The following is a 16,192-nucleotide window of genomic DNA, read 5'->3' on the forward strand; positions in this document are numbered from 1 at the left end:
ATTTGTAACATTTTTGACATGCGTTTTTCTGGATTTTTTTGTTGTTATTCTGTCTCTCACTGTTCAAATAAACCTACCATTAAATTAAAGACTGATCGTTTCTTTGTCAGTGGGCAAACGTACAAAATCAGCAGGGGATCAAATACTTTTTTTCCCTCACTGTACCTGGTGCGGTGTGTCGTAAACATCGCCACTTGGGAGACAAAGGTGGCTGGGCGTGGTGCATTTCCGGCTTTCATAGGTGCTCGCTAACAGCCCTTGCCCCAACAGTCCGTTCAGGCTCTACGGGGGATCTTTGTCTTTGTGTGCGTGTGTAGCCGGCGCCCGTGTACGTGCTGGAGATGCGGGTGCTGCGCGACTCGTGGCCGCTCAGCGAGGACGACGCCGCGTTCGCGGAGACGCTGCGCGAGAAGGAGCGCGCCGAGCTCAAGCGTGAGTGTGTGTGCCAGGCTAGGTGCACCTTGATGCTGGTCGTGATGATGATGGTGGTGGTGATGACATGGGGAGTGGTAGTGTAGCGGTATGTGCGCTTGTGCTATGAACCCGGCGACGCAAGATCGTTTTCCGGTCACGGACGACACCGGCGACGATTATCTTAATCGATTCTGGGCCTCCCCTAGGTCGAATGAGTACCTGGTGCGGTGTGTTGTAAACATCACCACTTGGGAGACAAAGGTGGCTGGGCGTTGTGCATTTCTGGCTTTCATAGGTGCTCGCTAACAGCACTTGCCCCAACAGTTTGTTAAGGCTATACACGGCATCTTTGTCTTTGCACCTCGAGGCCACGTGAAGTGTGGAAGGCTCACTGCTGGCAAGAGGTCACGTGACTGATCCAGGTGCCATGGGTTTACTGACTGAGATGATTGATAGATGCACCGCCTGTGCTCCCTACTGTGCCAACTCGCTTTGCTTTAGCCGCAAGGCGCTCCGCTCGTTGTTGTGAGCTTTGCTTCTCCGCCCTCCGTTGTTGTTGGAGGGCGATCGCCTCCAACTGCCCAGTAGCGTCCTTCACGAGCCTCCTTCATAGAGGGCGATCTTAACACCGCTGGTAACAATCATTGGCAAATTCACTAAGCTCCACATCCTCCTGTACCCCATCAGCCTATCTGATCTGTAGCCCATGCCACACTTATTTAGTCCTCTTTAGGCACACAAAAGCTGCTTGGACATGTGGTGGCTGGGCATGCGGGCTATATTACCCAGCCAACACAGCCTCGCACACACACACTTACATTGACAAACACAACTACGTTCACAAGAGGATATTCAAAGAAAGTGATTGCAGAAACAACGACCAGACCATCAACCACATCGTCCTGAACCACAGCTCTTAATATTCCAGCTGATCACTTGGAGCCACTTATTTCTAGGTCAGCCTCATTATCTGCCCTGGTATTCCCAATTCGGTTTTCTTCTCTTCTTACCAGACATCTGAGATTATCTCTTAGCCATCTGACACTCTTCCCAGCCATCTGAAACTTCCTCCCAGCCATCTGAGATTATATCTTAGCCATCTGACACTTTTCCCAGCCATCTGAAACTTCCTCCCAGCCATCTGAGATTATCTCTTAGCCATCTGACACTTTTCCCAGCCATCTGAAACTTCCTCCCAGCCATCTGAGATTATCTCTTAGCCATCTGAAACTTTTTCCCAGCCATCTGAAACTTTTCCCAGCCATTGCTAACTTTCTCCCAGCCATTTGACACTTTCTCTCAGCCATCTCTGGCTTTCTTCTAGCCATCTGAGACTTTCTCCCAGCCATCTAATACTTTGTCTTAGCCATATGAGACTTTCTCCCAGCCATCTGAAACTTTTTTTCCAGCCATCTCTGACTTTCTCACAGCCATCAGAGACGTTCTTTCAGCTCTTAGAGACGGCGCTGCTCTGCGGATTGTACAACAGTCGATGGCAATGCAGCTTCTGATCAATTTAGAGGGTTATGGATGAACTTGATAACCCACGTGTATTCTAAAACCCATTCAAGTTTCATTGGAATTCTTTACGATCTACTTTGTTGGGGGGGAGGGGCGGGGGGTGTCGTTTATCTTTGTCCACACGTGGGCACGCGCGTGACGCGCCCGCACGTGTCGCCTTCGTCTGCAGTGGTCGTGGAGAAGCCGGAGGAGCAACCGGCGGGCACGGAGGAGGCGCCCGCCTCGGCGGCGCAGGCAGATGCCCCGAGGGGGAGCGCCGCCGGTGCCGGCGGCAGTTCCACCCCGAGGACGACACGGCGCGGCAAAGGGGCTGGCGACAAGGACCGCGGCAAGCAGGGCGGCGCTCCGGCCGACACACAGGTGGGCACGCGGTGCCTCCTGTCCAGCGTGCCATCCAGTCTCCCGTAAAGCGTCCCGTTCAGCCTGCCGTCCAGCTCCCCGTTGCCAAACCCGCAGGGAGGTGTATTGTCTGCGGGTTCTCTATCGGGAGGTCGTGGGGTCGCAGAGGGTTTGTGGACTCTGAGCCGGCGCTGCCGAGATAGAATACTGGGGTTGCTTTACCCGCCCCCGTGACCGTAGAATGTTTATTAATTAATTGCTTGTGACCAGCCTGTGAAAGGGCGCTCGGGGCGGAGGGGACCGCTCTCTTCGTACGCCGTGCGTACGCCGGGCGTGGTGCCGGCCACCCACCCTACCCACCCACCCCCTTGTGTGCCGCAGTGCCGGCCTTCGTAGGTGCTGCTGCTCGCTAACGGATCTTTGGCTTTGTGCGCGGGTGCCCAGCCTGCGTTGGAGGTGGGCCGCCCGCACTGGACGCTGCGCGTGCTGAGCGACGCGACGGAAGAGCCGCTCGCGCTGTGGCGTGACACCGACCGGGCCGACGGCGTCCGCCACGTCAAGCTCGCGTGGGAGCTCGCCGAACCCGGGAGGGCGGCCAAGGTGACGGGGGGGGGGCGGCACGGGTGTATGTGTGGTGCTGTGTGTTCTTGGGTGTTTCGGGAGCGGTGGTGTCAAGCTTAGCGCGCTACGCTACGAACACAGCTACCCGAATTCTCATGAGCAAGGGATCAAGCAAAGTGCACGGTGGTGGTGATGGTGATGATGTGTGGATATTTGCACGCTGTGCTACGAACCCACCGACCAGAGTTCAATTCCCGCTCACGGCCAACACCAGTGAAGTGACGATTATCTGAACCGGTACTGGACTTCCCCTAGGCCGACTCGGCCTCAGATGAGCACCTGGTGCGGTGTGTATATCAGCACTGGGGAGACAAAGGTGGCCGGGCGTGGTGTTGGCCACCCACCCCCTCGTGTGATGTGTCGACCTTCATAGGTGCTCTCTAACAGCACTTGCACCAACAGTCTATTAAATTTAGACTTCAAACTTTCGTGACTGCAGGAATTCATATTCTTTGGTTCTTTTGGCAAAGTCACGTAGAAAGTGAATATTCACTTTAATTTTATTATTATTATTATTGTTTCTACATACGTGAATATTAACTTTTGTATTATTATTAAAAAATATATATATATACGTGAATATTCACTTTATTTGTATTATAATTTTTTCTATCTACGTGACTTTACCGAAAGAACCAAAGAATATAGTCTATTTAAAGGCTACGGGGGGGGGGGTTTCTATGTCTTTGTGCTGTGTGTGCCGTACTTGACGTGAGCCCCCCTGCGTGCCCTCTTGCCTGCACTGCACGTGCCGCGCGCGCGTGCCACGCACCCCGCCACCCGACCCACAGGCGCTGAAGTCTCGGCAGGAATTCCTGGACAAAATGCGCGCCGCTCAGACACCGGCCCCACCGCCCACGGGAGAAGTGACGCCGGCGCTACTCGGTACAAACAACCGCAGCCACCCTCACCGGGGGGGGGGGGGCGGGAACCAGGGTCAGATATCGCTCGCCACCGACGTTAGCCGTGGCTGGGTATCGAACTCAGGTTGCCGGGTTCGTAGATCAGTGAGCTAGCTAACTGACCACCACAAAGATCCCCCGTTTAACAGGCTGTTTGGGCAAGCGCTGTTCGCGAGCACCTATGAAGGCCGGCACGGTACACAAGGTGGCGGGCGGTCAGCACGCCCCGCCGCCTTTGTCTCCCCGGGGGCGATATTTTCACACATTGCACCAGATACTCAGTTCAGGCTGAGTCGACCTAGGGGAGGCCCAAGACCGGTTTAAATGATCATCACCGGTGTCGGGCGTGAGCAGGAATCGAACTCGGGTCGCCGGGTTCATAGCGCCGCGTAGCGCTAATCGCGACGCCACCGCTCCCATTCACTCAACTCCCCCTCCCACTCACCACACTGCAGGTCACATGACTCCTCTTTCGGCTTCTTCCCCTCGCTTCGCTCCAATTTAGAATTCCCTCCTTCCCCATCATCGTCATCATCCCTTTTCCCAGGTGCTTTCAGCTTTGCTCAACTTAAGAAACGTATTCGCTCCAATCTCTTAAGACTTTAATCGTGCTATGTTGTTGCGGGCAACATCATCTAGGAGCTTTTGGGCCCGTGCTCAGGAACTATGATTTAATCTTCTTGGTTTTTTTAAATATAATCAACAGTGGTTTATTCTTATTCATGATGGAGGATTCACTTGGTTTCTACTTTGCCTTGCGTGCTTGCAGACAGGGGCGAGTGTGCATCGTGGTTACTACTGCACTGAACTTGTGAACCCGGGGGACACGAGTTCGATTCCCATTCATGACCAATAAGAAGTGGCGTGAAAATTTGGACCGGCCCAAGGCCTCTCCTAGGTCGACTCGGCCTTAAATTAGTACCTGGTGCGGTGTGGGGGTGGCCCTGGCCACACCACCCCCTCGTGTGCCGCGGCAGCCTCCACAGGTGGTGACAGCACTTGCCCCAACAGTCTGTTAAAGGCTACGCGGGGCACCTTTGTCTGTGTGCACCAAAGGTGTCACATCGCTGGACTGAATGTCACCCTCGCAATGTTTGAAATGTCAGGCGAGGGGAATATTTATGCAAATAGAGCCATGAAAATTTAACCATGAGAGACAGGGCTTTGCTTTATGTTTTCCCTCCCCCTGTCATCGAGAGGAATTGGAGCGCCCTGTGTTGTGGTCACCTGCCCCTGAGAACGATCGCTCTCGGCTAATTAATACACACACACGCACAATTGTGACTGAGCGACTGATTTATATTCGGGTTTCATGGAAGAGCTGGGGAAAGGCTTCACATTTTTGCCAATTAATTTCCCGACGAATATTGTCCGGGCCGGTTGATGGACTGCAGTAGGCGGCACGGAACCACTAGTAGCCACAGCCATACCCAGACGTATCCTGGATGTGGTGTGCCGGGTGCGGAAATATATTTGGAGACAAACCCGGCTGACGTCAAGCCCCTCTGCGTCTTTCCTCGCAGATAGAGACATCTGAACACCTAAACGTTTGCGTTTTAAGCGGTGATGTCCCCACCTATGAGTAATAACCAGGGCAGCCTGCCAGATTCAAGGAATCTTCCACATCCATTGCGAAGTGGACGGCGTGTAGTATTTGTACGGTTCGTACACACCGTCACCGCAGCAACAACCAGGACGGCCTGCCAGATTCGAACCGCGCACCTCTGCAACGGGTGGCGGACACGCCACCGTTGGGCCGTTTCACCGCACCGGGGCCGGAGCTTGGGAGTTAACGCGCCAACTCTGCGGGTTAGGGTTGGAGTCGGGGTCTGGGTGTCGAGCTGTGACTCCCGCGCGCGTGTGACCCGTGATTTCAGCCGACGAGAGCGGAGGGCAAGAGGCGAACGTGCCGTGCGATGAGCCTCCTGCCGAGCCGCTTCGCCTGACCTTCGACCCCTCGCCATTCTTCAGGTGAGCATCGCACGGAATGATTCGCCGTCTCTCCATTCGGGGTCTCCTCGCAGGGCGGTGCAACTCGTCCCGCGCGAGAGAACGGCCCGCGGAAGCGGACGTCGCAGAGCCACCTCTGAGAAACCCTTCAGATGACCTCTGACCCATACACAGTTTGGGGCAGCACTATCCCGCCCGCTGAGCATACGAGAAATAACGATCGTTGCGTGCCAGTCAAACTAATATGTTAATTATCATGGCTGGAACTTAAACGCGTAATCAAATTGAATGAGATCAGGATTTTTGTTTGTTTTGCTGATTGGGCTGAGACCAACACACTGCGCTTGAGAACGCAGTTTTTCCGTAGGCCGCTACCAAGATTGGAACCTGGAATCCCAGCGGTTGCCAGCCGAGAGCTCTGCGCCGAGGAGTCGTCGATGTTAACGACCCCAACGGTCCTTCGATCTCGCTCCGAAGAGTCATTGATTGTTAACGACCCCAACGGTCCTTCGATCTCGCTCCGAAGAGTCGTCGATTGTTAACGAACCCAACGGTCCTTCGATCTCGCACCGAAGAGTCGTCGATTGTTAACGACCCCAACGGTCCTTCGATCTCGCTCCGAAGAGTCGTCGATGTTAACGACCCCAACGGTCCTTCGATCTCGCTCCGAAGAGTCGTCGATTGTTAACGACCCCAACGGTCCTTCGATCTCGCTCCGAAGAGTCGTCGATTGTTAACGACCCCAACGGTCCTTCGATCTCGCTCCGAAGAGTCGTCGATGTTAACGACCCCAACGGTCCTTCGATCTCGCTCCAAAGAGTCGTCGATTGTTAACGACCCCAACGGTCCTTCGATCTCGCTCCGAAGAGTCGTCGATGTTAACGACCCCAACGGTCCTTCGTTCTCGCTCCGAAGAGTCGTCGATTGTTAACGACCCCAACGGTCCTTCGATCTCGCTCCGAAGAGTCGTCGATGTTAACGACCCCAACGGTCCTTCGTTCTCGCTCCGAAGAGTCGTCGATGTTAACGACCCCAACGGTCCTTCGTTCTCGCTCCGAAGAGTTGTTGATTGTTAACGACCCCAACGGTCCTTCGTTCTCGCTCCGAAGAGTCGTCGATGTTAACGACCCCAACGGTCCTTCCTTCTCGCTCCGAAGAGTCGTCGATGTTAACGACCCCAACGGTCCTTCGTTCTCGCTCCGAAGAGTCGTCGATGTTAACGACCCCAACGGTCCTTCGTTCTCGCTCCGAAGAGTCGTCGATGTTAACGACCCCAACAGTCCTTCGATCTCGCTCCGAAGAGTCGTCGATGTTAACGACCCCAACGGTCCTTTGTTCTCGCACCGAGGAGTCGTCGATGTTAACGACCCCAACGGTCCTTCGATCTCGCTCCGAAGAGTCGTTGATTGTTAACGACCCAAACGGTCCTTCGATCTCAGTCCGAAGAGTCGTCGATGTTAACGACCCCAACGGTCCTTCGATCTCGCACCGAGGAGTCGTCGATGTTAACGACTCCAACGGTCCTTCGATCTCGCACCGAAGAGTCGTCGATGTTAACGACCCCAACGGTCCTTCGATCTCGCACCGAGGAGTCGTCGATGTTAACGACCCCAACGGTCCTTCGATCTCGCTCCGAAGAGTCGTTGATTGTTAACTACCCAAACGGTCCTTCGATCTCGGTCCGAAGAGTCGTCGATGTTAACGACCCCAACGGTCCTTCGATCTCGCACCGAGGAGTTGTCGATTGTTAACGACCCCAACGGTCCTTCTATCTCGCGCCACGACCGCGGCCAGCGACGCCGGCCCTCCGACGCATTCATTCTTTGCGCGCTTGACTCTTGCCCCCGCGTGCCGGGTGTTCGGCGTTTTGTTCGGCAACGTTCGTGGCGTTTCCAGTCACTGCGGTGACAGCGACTCTCTTTGCCAAACCCCATCACTTGGCGATATTCGGAAGCCGCTGGGAGCTGCGCACTTTTCAATCATCTCGATTGAAAAACTAATTTCTTTAGAACTGCTTTGTTGTTGCGTTTAGTTCGTTGTCCTTCCCCTGGACCTCCGATTAGCACGGTTGGCCACGTACGGTGCCAAAGGAGTTCAACATGCGTAGCTACGTACAACAAACCACGTGCTTTACCAGCTGTCTCTGTTTGAGCATCATCACATTCAGCTATGTTCTTGCGCTTGATGGCAGTGCTGTGGTTCAGGAAGGGAAATGTTCAACTTGTAAAGGTCTTTTGGCAGTGCGGTGGCGTGATGTTAACTCCTTCGCCTGGTGTGCAGGAGGTTGTCACTTCTATCCCGACACTGACGCCTGCTGTATATTTGGAGTTTGTGTGTCTTTCTCCCTGTGGTCGTTTGGATTTTTCTCCGGGTCCTCCAGTTTTTCCCTCCACATTTAGAAACGTGCGTTGAGTATTTGACTGCTATACATTTCCACGTTGAAAAGCCGCTTGGTTGAGCTATCATTTGTGGCGAGGTCGCTTCTGAAGAAGAATCTAATAATAAAAATAAAACATAATAAAATAAAATTATTATGTTTTAGTTTTTATTATTTTATTATTTCCCTTCTACGTGACTTTACCGAATGAACCAATAAGATGAATCCCTGCAGTCACGAAAGCTTTAAATCGAAAAAGAATCCAATAGCTTAGTGGGCCTTACCTGGTAAAATAAAAAAAAATGTTTAAATAGTTTTAATAGATTATTTGGCTGATGCTATAAATTCCCCTGTGTGATGATGATGATGATGATATCAGCCGCTGCGATGATGAGCTATCGTCACAGACGACAGTGGTCCACTACGTGGTCCACAGTTTGGGTTGCATGCTCACAGTTGCTGTGGCTCGTGTCGTGAATCTTCCAATTCGGTCAATAACACTGAACCAGAATTTGTCAAGGTAACTCAATCTGCCGCGATGAACCTGCTCGTCAATTTTCCGAGTAGCGGCTCGCCTCTGGCTTGACCTCTGACACGGCTCAGCTCTCAGGCTCACGTCACCCAGTTGCTGCCATTGAGCGAGCGGCTCAGCCGTGGCTCGGCTAAACAGTTTTATTTTTCGATTTAAAGCTTTCGTGACTGCAGGGATTCATCTTCTTGGTTCTTTCGGTAAAGTCACGTAGAATGGAAATAATAAAATAAAATAATAAAACATAATAAAATAATTCTCACGACGTTTCGGCCACAACGCAAGCAGCCGTCCTCAGGTGAAGACCAGGTCTGTCGAGGAGACAGCGTCAGACCTGGTCTTCACCTGAGGACGGCTGCTTGCGTTGTGGCCGAAACGTCGTGAGAATTATTTTATTATGTTTTATTTTATTATTTCCATTCTACGTGACTTTACCGAAAGAACCAAGAAGATAAACAGTTTTAGTTGTGCCCATATCGCCTGCCCGCCCGCCCGCCCGCGCGCGCCAGATCCGCCGCTGTGTCAGAGTCCATGTCAGGGTCAGGGTCAGGATTAACGCGTCGACTCTGGGGGGCGGTGGTGGTGCTGGGGGGAGCGCAGGGGCTCGTGTGTGGAGGCCGCGGTGAAGGACCGGGCGACGGTGCAGGAGGAGGAGCAGAAGCGCGCCGAAGAAGAGATCCGGCAATTCCGTCAGAGGCGCGAGGAGCTGCTGGAGAGGAGGGAGAGGGGCAGGAAGGAGAGGGCAGAAGACGCCGCTCGGCTGACGACGATTTACCAGCAGCTGCAGGTGCCCGTCCTGTCTGTCTGTCTGTGTGCAGGTGCTACTCGCTAACAGCACTTGCCCCAAATGTCTGTTACGGCTATACGGGGGATCTTTGTCTTTGTGTGTGGGGAGCGGTAGTGTAGTGTTTAGGGCGCTGCGCTACGAACCCGACGGCCCAAAGTCGATTCCCGCTCACGGCCGACACCAGTGACGATTATCTGAACCGGTTCTGGGCATCTCCTAGGTCGACTCAGCCTCAAATGAGTACCTTCTGCAGTGTGTAAACGTCAGCACTGGGGAGACAAAGGCGGCCGGGCGTGTTGCTGGCCATCGACCCCCTCGTGTGCCGTGCCATCCTTCATAGGTGCTCGCTAAAAGCACTTGCCCCAAGTCTGTTAAAGCTATACGGGGGATCTTTGTCTATGTGTGTGCGCATTGGTTAGCGCACTGCTATCAAACACAAATAATGGGGCGGCAATGCTGCTCATCACCAACAGCAGCGACAACAAACGCAACAGCCGCCATTCGTCACCGCGGCATCGGTGCCAGGCCAGCTGCACCTTGAGGCCGTCACGTGAAATGTTTGAGGCTCGCTGCTGGGCGAGGAGGTCACGGGACAGATCCAGGAGTTACGGGGATCGACTGACCGAGACGACTGGCCGATGCACATTCGCCGCGTGCCCTCCAACGGCCTCCCCGTACTCTATAGAGCGACCTCTGCCCTCCGACCCACCGTCTCATCGCTAGTGCCGCCCCCTGCCTCCCCCCCCTCACCTCGCAGGCGGCCGTGCGCGAGGCGCGGTGCAGGGCGCTGGTCCCGCGCGACGTCTTCGTGGAGCGGCTGGAAGAGGCGGCGCGCCTCCACGCGGCCGAGAGGGAGGCACGGGAAGCGGCGCTCCGAGCACCGCAGCCGGCGCCGAGCCCCAAATCGGCGCGCAAGCGGAGCCCCAAGGGCAGCGCCGTCAAGAAGAGGGGGCAGTAGAGGGGGGCAGGGGGTGGCTGGGTTGGGGACGTTGGCGATAGTGCAACGGTTAGTAGTAATGGTCTGTTTTGAATTGCCCTGTGAGCCGAGAAGCTCTTAATTCGGGTGTCATCAACAAAAAACAACACCGCCGACCCGAAGTTCGATTCCCGCTCACGGCCTACACCAGTGACGATTATCTGAACCGGTCCTGGGCCTCCGCTAGGTGGACTCAGCCTCAAATAAATACCTGGTGCGGTGTGTAAACATCGCCACCCACCCCCTCGTGTGCCGTGCGGGCCTTCATCGGTGCCACTCGCTAACAGCACTTGCCCCAACAGTCTGTAAAGGCTATACGGGGGGGGGGGGGGGTCTTTGTCTTTGGGGGCAGTTGGCAGACTGTGGGGAGGTGAACAATTGACCTTTAGCCCCCCCCCCCCACTAGAAATCCAAGGGGAAGCTCCTGGGAAGGTGACCGGGTGGCAAAGGCGTAGCTAGGATATTTTGCGCCCGAGGACAAACTATAAAATTGGCGCCCCCCACCCCCCCCCCCCGTTTAATCACATACCAAAATGTAATTGCATGACATGTAGGCTGTGTGTGGCGGGATATATAAACTTTTAAGCTGAGGTGTAGATTTGTGCGGTAGTTTCAGGCTGCCGCGCCCGCCGCAATAAGTTATAATGAAACGTCGTAAGCCTCATTTTGGCGCCCCTTTACCTTGGCGTCCGGGGACACATGTACCCCCCTGCCCCCCCCCCCCCCCTAGCTACGCCTCTGTCGGGTGGCAGCGCAGAGGTCAGAAGCGCTGCGGCAGCACCACTGAGGACCGGGTTCCAGCCGCACAAGCACTCTGACTAAATCGGCTTCGCTAGATTGTAGTGATTCTAGATTTGAAGCTTTCGTGACTGCAAGGATTCATACTCTTAGGTTTTTCGGTAAAGTCACGTGGGTAAAAGATAAATCATAAAAAATAATAGAAATAATAATAGAAATAAAATAATCAATCATGACGTTTCGGAGGCAACACAAGTCTCCGTCATCAGGTAGGACCGTCACAGCTAGATTTACTTACCGAAAAACCTAAGAGTAAGATTGTAGTGAGTTTAAATTTCGATTTAAAGCTTTCGTGACTGCAGGGATTCATCTTCTTGGTTCTTTCGGTAAAGTCACGTAGAAGGGAAATAAAAAAATAACAAAAATTGTCTTATATTATTATATTATGTTATTTTAGTATGTATTATTTTATTATTTCCCTTCTACGTGACTTTACCGAAAGAACCAAGAAGATGTAGTGAGTTTGTTATGTGGTCTCAGCCCGGTCACCAATCACTTAACATAGAGACCCACCGGATTAGATAGAGGCTGGCAGACTCGAACATAGAGCCTATCGATTTACATTGATGTATCAAGTACAGGGATTCTTTTCGGACCTCGATTTGTTCGCAAGCCTAACTTCACACCTATAGATTCCAAACATGTTGTACGGCATGTACATTAAACACAGGAAATAGCATTAAAAGTTGTACAATCTCATGTAGATAAAGATGCCACTGGTTCTTTATGTTCTGCAGATGTAGATGCTACTGGTTATTCATGTTCTGCAGATGTAGATGCCACTGGTTCTTCATGTTCTGTAGATGTAGATGCCACTGGTTCTTCATGTTCTGCAGATGTAGATGCCACTGGTTCTTCATGTTCTGCAGATGTAGATGCCACTGGCTCTTCGTGTTCTGTAAATGCCACTGGTTCTTCATGTTCTGCATATGCAGATGCCACTGATTCTTCATGTTCTGCAGATGTAAATGCCACTGGTTCTTCATGTTCTGCAGATGTAAATGCCACTGGTTCTTCATGTTCTGCAGATGTAAATGCCACTGATTATTCATGTTCTGTAGATGTAGATGCCACTGGTTCTTCACATTCTGCAGATGTAGATGCCACTGGCTCTTCGTGTTCTGTAGATGTAGATGCCACTGGTTCTTCACATTCTGCAGATGTAGATGCCACTGGTTCTTCACATTCTGCAGATGTAGATGCCACTGGTTCTTCACATTCTGCAGATGTAGATGCCACTGGCTCTTCGTGTTCTGTAGATGTAGATGCCACTGGTTCTTCATGTTCTGCAGATGCAGATGCCACTGGTTCTTCACATTCTGCAGATGTAGATGCCACTGGTTCTTCATGTTCTGCAGATGTAGATGCCACTGGTTCTTCACGTTCTGCAGATGTAGATGCCACCACCGCCATCTATTGCGCGGCGGTTGAACTTACGCCGCTCGATCCGAACAGCTGCAACTGGACACACGGACAGGTTTGTTCGTATCTCTGAAAGTTCACAAGTTGAATGTTTGTACTTAGAGGAGTCCCTGTATAGCGAGTCCATGGTCTCAGCCCGGTCACCCTATAAATGCACGCACAACAACAATAAAGACCAAATGAAAGAAAAAAAAGTTGCGTTAAATGTGTCTCTGCACTTACTTTGGCTAAATTCCAGCTCTGGGAATTAATAAATATTGGTGTGACCGTCACGCGATAACCATCAGTCTCTGTGGCAGAGCAGATGGGACAGTGTGTGGTCTTGAAGAATTGATCCGAAGGAGCTCTGTGATATCCGCTTCCGTGGGCCGCTCTCCCAACACGGAGGCGGCGAGAGTTCCGATTGGATTCTTCTCCCTCGCGGCGCGATGGAGATAGAATTGGGGGCAAGAGATGAATATTGTTGTCGAGCGCGAACTCCACTCGCTGTCTTGTGTTCCCTCGCCGACACGCGAGCACCACGTGCCGCCACGAGCCGCCCCGCTGTAGCGAACTGTGGGCCGATGGTAAAGTCACGTAGAAGGGAAATAATAAAATAATAAAATTAAAATAATTCTCACGACGTTTCGGCCACAACGCAAGCAGCCGTCCTCAGGTGGAGAACAAGTCTGTCGAGAAGACAGAATCTGAATGACACACCCCAGGCTCTGTCTTCTCGACAGACCTGTTCTCCACCTGAGGACGGCTGCTTGCATTGTGGCCGAAACGTCGTGAGAATTATTTTATTATGTTTTATTATTATTATTATTTTATTATTTCCATTCTACGTGACTTTACCGAAAGAACCAAGAAGATGAATCCCTGCAGTCACGAAAGCTTTAAATCGAAAAATGTGGGCCGATGCTTATCTAACCATGATAGTGGGAATTCCACGTTGCTATGGTGGGGGGCAGTTTCATCAAGAGGGCAACCATTATTATTATAAGTGTGGTTCGCACCTCCGGTTATTACGTTGGCTACGTACGGTGAGAAAAAAGTTCTACATACATACATGCTTATACAGGAAAGTCTCAAAGAGTCTTAATGGCCATGTTCAGTGGGGGTGGGGGTTGCAAAATGCATCGATTTATGAATAGTGATTGTCAAGTGATTGTGCGTGTGTAAGAAATCAATATTTGTAGTTTGATTAGTAAATGTCGCATGCAATGGGCTCACGTGTTCTTTGCAGCCCAGTTGTGGCCGCTACGTTCACAACAATATTCAAATAAAGTAACCCCCCCGCCCCACTCTGATTCTTTCGGTAAAGTCACGTAGATAGAAAAATAATATAATAAATTAAACACGTTTCGGTCACAACACAAGCGTCCGTCCCCGGTTTCTCTCGAGGTCCCACTTGGTTCAACAAAAATCAACTCGAAAGGAATGCTTGAATCGGAACGTGGCAATGAATCCAATCGTCAAATTCATCGAATAGTTTTTTTCTTAAGAATTTCACCGCATCGCACGCTTACAGACACGCCTCTGCGGCCGTCTGGATTGCTCTTCGGATATTCGGAAGCCACCGTTAGCTATGCACTTTTAAATCTGGATTTAAAACTAATTTCCTTCGAACTGCTTTTTGTGGTTAATTCGTCGTCCTTGCCCCGCACCTCCCGATTCGCACGGTTGGCTACGCACGGTGCGAGAGAAGTTCCACGTGCGTACGTACAACATCGGCACGGTTTTACCGAAAAATGTTGGACCAAAAGGAGCGTCCTTCAACGTGGCGAATCTGGGCCCTGATGCGATCTACACCGGCGCAGGCGGCGGTGGCGTCGTCGTCGTCAAACCCGAGCGGTTGAATCTGTCCGATATGAGGGGCCCGTGGGGTTAGTTCAGATTCCGTGAGATTACACTGGTCAACACACTTTTTCTGGCATAAGGTATTCCAACGGTTTTGAAGGTAATTTTGGGGTGCTGATTCCAAATCTGGCATCAGTTTTTGTCTATCACATCAGGTTTTTGAGATATCAAATATTGCATTTTTAATAAAAAACTGCGGAAGAAAAATATTAAATAAATGTGGATATCTACATAAAATTATATTAAAAACACACTATCCTAAAAATACAGCACCATATTTTAACACTAAAGCAGTCACTGACTCGCAACAACTTGCAATCATAAGTGACAGAGTTAATTTCGGGTAAAATCAATGAAAATGGGGTATGCCGATAGCATAAAATGAGATGTGATAGAGCAAATCTGAGATCAGATTTGGAATCGGCACCCTGAAATTAGTCTAAAACAGCTGCAAAAGTCCAGGCCGGAATTTTTTTTTTTTGTTGACCAGTGTTATCGGAGGTGAAGGAGAGAGGTGAAGGAGAGAGGTGAATGAGAGAGGTGAAGGAGAGAGGTGAAGGAGAGAGGTGAAGGAGAGAGGTGAATGAGAGAGGTGAAGGAGAGAGGTGAAGGAGAGAGGTGAATGAGAGAGGTGAAGAAGGAGAGAGGTGAAGGAGGTGAATGAGAGAGGTGAAGAAGGAGAGAGGTGAAGAAGGAGAGAGGTGAAGGAGAGAGGTGAATGAGAGAGGTGAAGGAGAGAGGTGAAGAAGGAGAGAGGTGAATGAGAGAGGTGAAGAAGGAGAGAGGTGAAGGAGGTGAATGAGAGAGGTGAAGGAGAGAGGTGAAGAAGGAGAGAGGTGAAGGAGAGAGGTGAATGAGAGAGGTGAAGGAGAGAGGTGAAGAAGGAGAGAGGTGAATGAGAGAGGTGAAGGAGAGAGGTGAAGGAGAGAGGTGAAGGAGGAGAGAGGTGAAGGAGGTGAAGGAGAGAGGTGAAGGAGGTTGCGTGTGAGAGAGACTGAGGTAGCTGAGGCGGGTGGGGAGCGGCGGCGCAGCGCTACGAACCCCGGCCCACCCGAGTTCGACTCCCGCTCACGGGCCAACACCGGTGACGATTATCTGAACCGGTCCTGGGCCGCACCTACGTCGACTCGGCCTCAAATGAGTACCCGGTGCGGTGTGAAAATATCGCTGTCCGGGGTGTGCCGTGCCGGCCTTCATAGGTGCTCGCTAACAGCACTTGCCCCAACAGTCTGTTAAGGCTACACGGGGGATCTTTGTCTTTGATGGCTATGGGGGGGATACCGTGTCACAGCTCTGCGACGCGTCTTCCCGGCTGCAGCGCGCGTGGTTCCACACAGTGTCCGTCGTTTCGCTCTGCGTGCTGCGACCCTTCGCCAGGAAGTGAATGCGAATGTGTTTTGTTATTTTTGCGGGGGCATCTTGAAATGCATGGTATCTGTGTGTAGAGAGATTTCTGGTATCTGTGTGTGTACAGAGATGGATGGTATCTGTGTGTACAGAGAGAGAGTGAAAACACTTGACCCTCTCCGCACGTCAAGACAAACACGTTGACCTTTGTGAGCAAAGTTCAGATCGGGATCTTGTGTCGGTCAGCGATGAACAAACTATGCAATGCCCTGACCCCCACACCCAACACATCTTCAGTGTGACTCAGTTTGATGGGGGGCCCAGGGTTATTATATCTTTGGGGGGTCCTTTTTATAAATTCTGGAGG

General features: G+C 51.8%; 1 protein-coding gene across 1 annotated transcript in view; it reads left to right on the plus strand.

The window, feature by feature from the left end:
• ADGB (androglobin) overlaps nucleotides 1-12,157 on the plus strand; it is a 179,889-nt gene extending 167,732 nt beyond the window's left edge. The window contains exons 30-36 of the mRNA XM_078877269.1: nucleotides 318-432; nucleotides 2,105-2,295; nucleotides 2,719-2,874; nucleotides 3,687-3,780; nucleotides 5,675-5,768; nucleotides 9,254-9,440; nucleotides 10,198-12,157. Of these exons, the coding sequence (XP_078733395.1) occupies nucleotides 318-432; nucleotides 2,105-2,295; nucleotides 2,719-2,874; nucleotides 3,687-3,780; nucleotides 5,675-5,768; nucleotides 9,254-9,440; nucleotides 10,198-10,398 (1,038 nt within the window). The 3' untranslated portion in view covers nucleotides 10,399-12,157. The remainder of the gene's footprint in view (nucleotides 1-317; nucleotides 433-2,104; nucleotides 2,296-2,718; nucleotides 2,875-3,686; nucleotides 3,781-5,674; nucleotides 5,769-9,253; nucleotides 9,441-10,197) is intronic.
• Nucleotides 12,158-16,192: the final 4,035 nt, after the last annotated feature.

This window comes from Lampetra fluviatilis, chromosome 47 (genome assembly GCF_964198595.1).
Source record: "Lampetra fluviatilis chromosome 47, kcLamFluv1.1, whole genome shotgun sequence".
Classification (NCBI taxonomy): Eukaryota; Metazoa; Chordata; class Hyperoartia; order Petromyzontiformes; family Petromyzontidae; genus Lampetra; species Lampetra fluviatilis.